The sequence below is a fragment of the Sodiomyces alkalinus genome (genome assembly GCF_003711515.1).
Source record: "Sodiomyces alkalinus F11 unplaced genomic scaffold SODALscaffold_2, whole genome shotgun sequence".
NCBI lineage: Eukaryota > Fungi > Ascomycota > Sordariomycetes > Glomerellales > Plectosphaerellaceae > Sodiomyces > Sodiomyces alkalinus.
This window is the reverse complement of record NW_021167080.1, coordinates 423,838-430,305: the sequence shown is the minus strand read 5'-3', so window position 1 is coordinate 430,305 and position 6,468 is coordinate 423,838. Positions and strand designations below refer to the sequence as shown.

Genomic DNA, 6,468 nt, shown 5'->3' with positions numbered 1-6,468 from the left:
ACGATAGAAAAGTTAAGAGCGTTTGGTTTAAACCGAAGCCTCTGATTAGTTAGTTAACCTAGGAAGACCCACCTTAACTATGGGAGTGTATCGTATAGGCGCACGGACTATAACGTGGTCTATAGGGGATCCAGGGGGGATCCACGCTATAACTAAGGGCTTCGGATATCGGGGACCTCGGGTATCAGGATATAACAGGGGCGGATACCGGAAAAGACCGGATAGGATCTAAATGATATAGTACCCATAACAGAGTCTTCACCACCCTAATTAAGGGCATGAGAGACTCTCCCAGATGTAACTTAACACAATACACACACGAGATTTCTGCTCTACTAAGTTGATCATCCAAGTGCTATGTGACGTGCGACAACGTGACCGTCAATCTTACGGCCTGTCCGACATTATTCTGCACTTCGGGCTGAGGGTCTTCTCATGTTAATCCACCCACACTTATTTCCCGACAAGACAAGAGGTGAAAGCATTCGTATACTACGTAATAAGCGCATATATAACTATCGGCCTGAAAAAGATTCCCTTGCCGCTTCTGATCCCATGTGCAGACTCTTCGAGTCGACTCTCGTTCCCTCTCGTTGAGTCAACATGTCCTCGCCTCCTCCGTCCACGATGTTAGCTGTTGTCTTTGATAGTCCGGGAAAGGTTTCTTTACAAAGAAGGCCGATCCCTACCAGTCAGTGTGTCCCTGTAGTTACATTCATCCTCACGCATCTACTGATGGCTGCTGTAGTTCAAGATAAGCGGGATGTTATCGTCAAAGTAGATGCCGCTGGTCTCTGTGGCTCGTTCGACAACCCGATTTTCCCATGCATCCCTTATCCATGACGTCTTAAACTGACTGCTTTTCTCCACCTAGCGAGTTGCACTTATTCCGGGGACACGAGGCTGGAGGATCTGACTTCATCATGGGGCACGAGTTCACAGGCACGGTGGTGGAAAAGGGACGGAGCGTCCAATCGGTCCAAATTGGCGACAAGATCATTGCCCCATTCACGGTTTCCTGGTACGTACGGACTGGGAGAATAACCCGGATACGTATTAACCAGGGCTTTGCATCTCCAGTTCCGAGTGCTTCTTTTGCCGGAATGGTCAGTCGTCTCGGTGTGTGCACAGCGTTCTTTTCGGGTCGTCGACGTTGGATGGAGCGCAAGCAGAGTATGTGCGAGTTCCTTGGACCGATGGGACTGTCGTCAAGGCTCTCCTTTCTCTCTCGGATGCCGCCCTTATCTTGATGGCCGATATCTGGCCAACTGGGTATTTCGGGGCAGCCACAGCGTTTCGCATGCTCGAAGAAACCGAGAAGTCGCACCCACCCACAGTGGCTGTCATCGGATGCGGGCCAGTTGGATTGTGCGCCATTATATCAGCTCTTGAGTTTGGCCCTCGACAACTCTTCGCAATTGACAGTGTACAAAGTCGCCTCGACCTAGCCGAGACACTTGGCGCCAGAGGACTCAATTTCCAGGTTGAGGGGTCACGTCTAGAGTCACACATCAAAGACGTGACCGATGGTCGCGGTGCAGATATAGTTATTGAAGTGGTCGGCTCCAGCCAGGCCTTGCGTACTGCTTTCGAACTCGTGAGACCATTCGGCGTGCTGTATAGCATCGGGGTCCATAATGGAGAGGCAGGTGCAGTCGCTCGCTCCGACTTCATGGATAAACTAACCGAGGCCGTAGATACCATTCACTGCTGCAGAGGCATATGGGTGAGCAGAACATTACCAATGGCTTGCTTGCCATTGTTCGGGCTGACACATGGTGTTGAAGAAAAAACCTTCGTCTGCAGATGGGTCGTTGCCCTGTACGGTCTATATTCTCCGCGTCACTTGCCCTGCTGGAAACCAAGCAAGATGCCCTGAGGTCAGCCCCGATTCTGAGACTCTTTAACCTCTCTTGTCGACAACACTAAGAACACGGTTCATTTCCAAGACCTAACACCGCCCAATAGCTTCATGTTCGATAGGATCATGCCGCTTTCCAGTGCTGTCGAGGGATACCAGATGTTCAACGAGATGAAGGCCCAGAAGGTGATTTTCACCCCCTAGGTTCACTGGGTCACTCGATATGGCATATGTCCATGATGAAAGCCGCTCCGAGTAGCTTTCGCTCTGGGGCAGGTATTCTGGGATACAGGTTGGTGACTTTGGTTTTGCTCACAATTCTTGGTCATGAAAGTGTCTTTAGTTCTGCCGTGGTTTAACAATGCCGTCATGCATTAGGTAGTACGACACGGTGGAGTCATCGTGCAGTAGAGCAATCAGGCATCTTTTGTGACGTGCTGAGCATCTCCAGTCACGCGTATCGCCATGGCTTGCTTGGTGGGCATGTGACTCGACAGGACGAGGCAGAACGCTGATAGAGTCGAACAATGTTGAGAATGTGCCCAACGTTACCGACTCTGTGATGTGGAGAGGAAGAACCCATTCGAACTCGGGTTCCTGTATATGTTGATGCTCGGATGCATATCCGTCCTCCAGCGCCTCGACCTGCTCGTCGGGGTGGATGTAAAGTCTTCGTTGGGGGAGGCCGGTGATGATCAGTCTCCGAGGTGCGGTGCAGTCTTCGCCGCCGACCGGATGTGATTTAATCTCAGTCCAGCCATGCTGATGGACAAGATTGGTGACTACAAGAGCAGCGAGATGTTCATAGGTTCGATCCTGCATTTTGGTTCTGATGACGATATTTGATATCCAGCGGGGTGTCAGATAAAGCGTAGTCAAAATCGTCACAAAAACGGTCAAAATTGATTTAGTTATGTGTGTTTTATAACTCTGTCCGACCGTTAGAGAATTCCTGCCACCGTAATATTAGTGGTGAAGATTCTGCAGGTGTCTACCCGGATTATAATCTCGGTAATCCGGCCTATTACGTAACCGTAAAAACCACGAACAGGCCATAGTCTATTCAACACACCCTCTAATAGCCCTAAACGTTAGTTAGGCGATTAAAGCTATTCATAACTAGTAGATATAATAGGTATACCGGCTATGTAATCTCTTCGCTATAACCGCCCTAAAATTTATCCTCTACGTCCTCTAAATATTCTATCCAGACTTCCTCTAGCTATTTTTACTATAGCCGTTCCCGTATATCTATCACGCCTACCTAGGTATTAGGTGCCTATAGCAGTGGTTATAATAGGTCCCCTAGTGTGAATCTATAGGAGTCTAGGTATGCCTAGTCTAAGACCCCTTAAGGCATAAATAAGGCAAGTCATTATATAGTAAACAGAATAATCCCTCGAAGTAAATAAAGCAGCCCTCGAGGAAGTAAATACGTAGTCCTTAAGGAGTAGAGCGTAGTCTTAAGGAGCGAGGGAGCCTCCCCTTAGAAAAGGGAGGCTAGCGATTAATCTAATTCTTTAGCTGCCTCTATACTTTCCTTATCGTAATCCTATTATAATTCTACCTAGTTCCTTACTTAACCCTACCTTTTTACTCTTTACGACTACCTATTTAATATTTTAATCGCTCTAACCTTTAAGGGCGCGAAGACCGTTAAGGAGAGTTACTAAGATATCTAACTATCACGAAATAAACGATCCTACCTTTGATTTTAATAAGGCTACTAGTTAGTTTAAGCGATAGCTTCGTGATAGCGAGACCGCCTTTATAGATAACGACCCCGCTAATAAGGAATATAAAGGGAACACGCCGGGAACTAATACTACTCCTACCTCTACCACCGCACCGGCACCTATTCCTGCCCCTATACCTGCTCCTATCGCTAGCACTACCTCTACTACTACCTCTACCCCTATTACCGTCCCCGTTCCTTAGACCACGACTATAATAGAACCCGTGTATAACCCTAACCTACCCCCGTATATAAACAGTAACCTCGACTATACAGAATTCGTAACGGACCCACTTTTCGTAATATAAACACTCCGCCCCCCTCCTAAGGCAGGATATAGCGCGGAACCAATATAAGACTAAAAGGGGATTATTACGCCCCCCGGATCCGAGAGTAGCTAAGATTAAGGTAGAAATTTAGGCCTTACTAGCTAATAGAAACACGATTAAATAGGTTATAGAGCTAGTAAAGGAACTAATCACGATATATAATACCCGTAATAACGCCGGTACGCTACCGCTAATATACTTATACGTATCCGTCCGCTATATTATCCGTGAAGAACTCCGAAAAAGAAGAAGTAATATAAAAAAGACTTAGGCTAATATTATAGCCTAAGTACTTATAGCGGCGCCGCCGCGGGACCCTGCCCCCCTTAAAGTAATCCCCGCTAGGTATTACCGGGAACTAATAGTCTATTAAGGAACCCTCCCCGAAGACTAGCCCCTTAGAGCTAGGACCCTAAAAGAAATTATTTAAGCTATAAACGCTATAATTACCCGATATAACGCTAATAGCACGGAAGCTACTTAGTAAAGATATTTACCTTACCTTTACCGAAAGGGTATAATAATAAACTACCTATAAGGAATAATAGGTTAAGAAGGCCGTTAGTAAAGGAGTTACCCTAGCCGTATAAACTTACCCTACACTTACTAAGGCTATCCCCCCGGAGGTCCTTAATACCCTATCCGAGGAGGACTTACTAGTATCCCTATAAGATATAAACCCCGAGGCTAAAATTCTCTAAGTATAATAATAAATACCCCGCCGTGGTATTAGTAGGGTAGCGCTTCTCCTTATTAAATTAGCTTTACTAGAAAGGGTAATAAGCCTTATCCGGAATACCCTCCTTTTCGAAGGGGGTAGCTATATTTACGAACTATATAATCCTAACCTTAGCCCCCTAAAGTGCTATAAATACCTATACTTCGGCTATAAGGCTAATAGCTACCCTATAATAACAAGGATATACTACTATTACGCTAAGCCTAAATCAGCGTACCTATAAGGGCTAGGATACTATAATACTATAACGCCCGGCTACTCCCGCCGCTATATCCCCTACGCCAGAGACTATAATACCTTTAATAACTTATACTAATTATTAAGGAAAAAGGCCGAGAAGACTTAAAAAGTATATAAGTACTAAGCTAAAGACTTCGATATTATCTATTAGACTAAAGCGGTATACCTATAATAGCCGTAGATCTTTCCCCTAATTATTATCGCCTAGGACTAGGAATAGCCCCTTTATAGGAGCCGGGGACGCCCCCTAAAAAGGACTAAAGAATAGGAGGGCTCCCTAATACCGGGCCTAATAAGCGCCTACATAATCCCCCGCGGAGCTAGTAAAATACTATAATAGGAGCTATAAAGCTAGAACTAGACCCCGGTTATACTAGGCATGCTATCTTAACCCCCCTCCCCCCTACTAACTAATAAGAATCTATATCCTTTCGTAGAATATAGGGAGGAGTTAGGCGTAGCAGGAGCTCCCGCTTTAGTGCCGCGCCGAGTATAATATAATAATAATCCAGGAACCCGGTCTTAACCCCTTTATAAAAAGCTTTACCTACCTCTTCTAAGGCATATACTAGCTAATCTAAGAAGGGGCCGCGCCCTCCTATATATATATAAAAGATACCCGGTATATACGTAGACGTGGCGGGCCTACTATAATACCTATATGGTTATATTTAGAACTAGATATAATGCCCTTATAATCTAATTAATCTACTTAGAGAACTACTAGTTAGTTAGGATCTCCTAGAATATACTCCTATAAGATATATTCGATATAGCACTATTATAAGGCTACTATACCGTTATAAAGGACTTTAACCTATACTACCCTTTATAGTTATAACTACCGCGTTACTACCCCCGGGCCTATATCCTCTTTACCCTTATAACCTGGTAAAACCTAGACCTAATAACCCCCTCCGGGACTACTATGTAGCACTGCCTAGGCCGGCGTGCTAGTACTATTAACCTTATATAGGTAATATAGGGGCTCCGCTACGACTTCGGCGGCCCTAATAAGACCGTTATCGGGTCGGACTACTACTTATAGACGGCCTAAATCTATACAGAGATAGATACTATACTAAGCACCACGATAATACTACTACGGGACCTAGGCGGGCCTCGCTAGGTCTAAAAGGACTTTAATCCCTTATAGGTCCCCTAGCTCGTAGCTATAGAACTATAATAGACCGGCCCCTTTATAATACTAGGAGATATCGACTTAGTACTAGATAACCTAATCGGGGACTTTATAACTATAGCTGATAAGACTATATAGCGCCTCCGCGGGGGTACTCCTAGACTCCTACCCACCCCTTAGTAAAACGCGGAGCTAACCGCCCTTACCTAGGAAATAAGGCGTCTTTACTATAGATATATATCCAGAAAGTCCCGGAACCGATAGGATAAGTTCTAGAAAGCGGAGAGGCGCCACGATAAGGCTATAACGGTAGCGAAACGGCTATACTAGTAGCACCTATTATATAAAACTAGGAAGATCGATAACCTCCTTTAACGATTATAGAAATAGGCACGAATAAAAGGGGGTATACCGCTAGACCTC

General features: G+C 45.4%; 2 protein-coding genes across 2 annotated transcripts; one reads left to right on the top strand and one right to left on the bottom strand.

Annotated features, from left to right (window-relative positions):
* The first annotated feature begins 360 nt into the window (after window positions 1-360).
* On the top strand, window positions 361-2,333 carry SODALDRAFT_342679 (alcohol dehydrogenase GroES-like domain-containing protein). The gene is made up of 8 exons (XM_028613100.1): window positions 361-691; window positions 749-803; window positions 875-1,021; window positions 1,081-1,645; window positions 1,698-1,726; window positions 1,788-1,880; window positions 1,969-2,153; window positions 2,240-2,333. The coding sequence occupies exons 1-7, from the start codon at window positions 604-606 to the stop codon at window positions 2,063-2,065; spliced, it is 1,074 nt and encodes a 357-aa protein (XP_028467960.1). The 5' UTR covers window positions 361-603; the 3' UTR covers window positions 2,066-2,153; window positions 2,240-2,333.
* SODALDRAFT_271225 (hypothetical protein) lies at window positions 2,201-2,683 on the bottom strand (the record flags this gene model as incomplete). Its single annotated transcript, XM_028607759.1, has 1 exon — window positions 2,201-2,683. One exon carries the CDS (start codon window positions 2,681-2,683, stop codon window positions 2,201-2,203), a length of 483 nt encoding a protein of 160 aa, XP_028467959.1.
* Window positions 2,684-6,468: the final 3,785 nt, after the last annotated feature.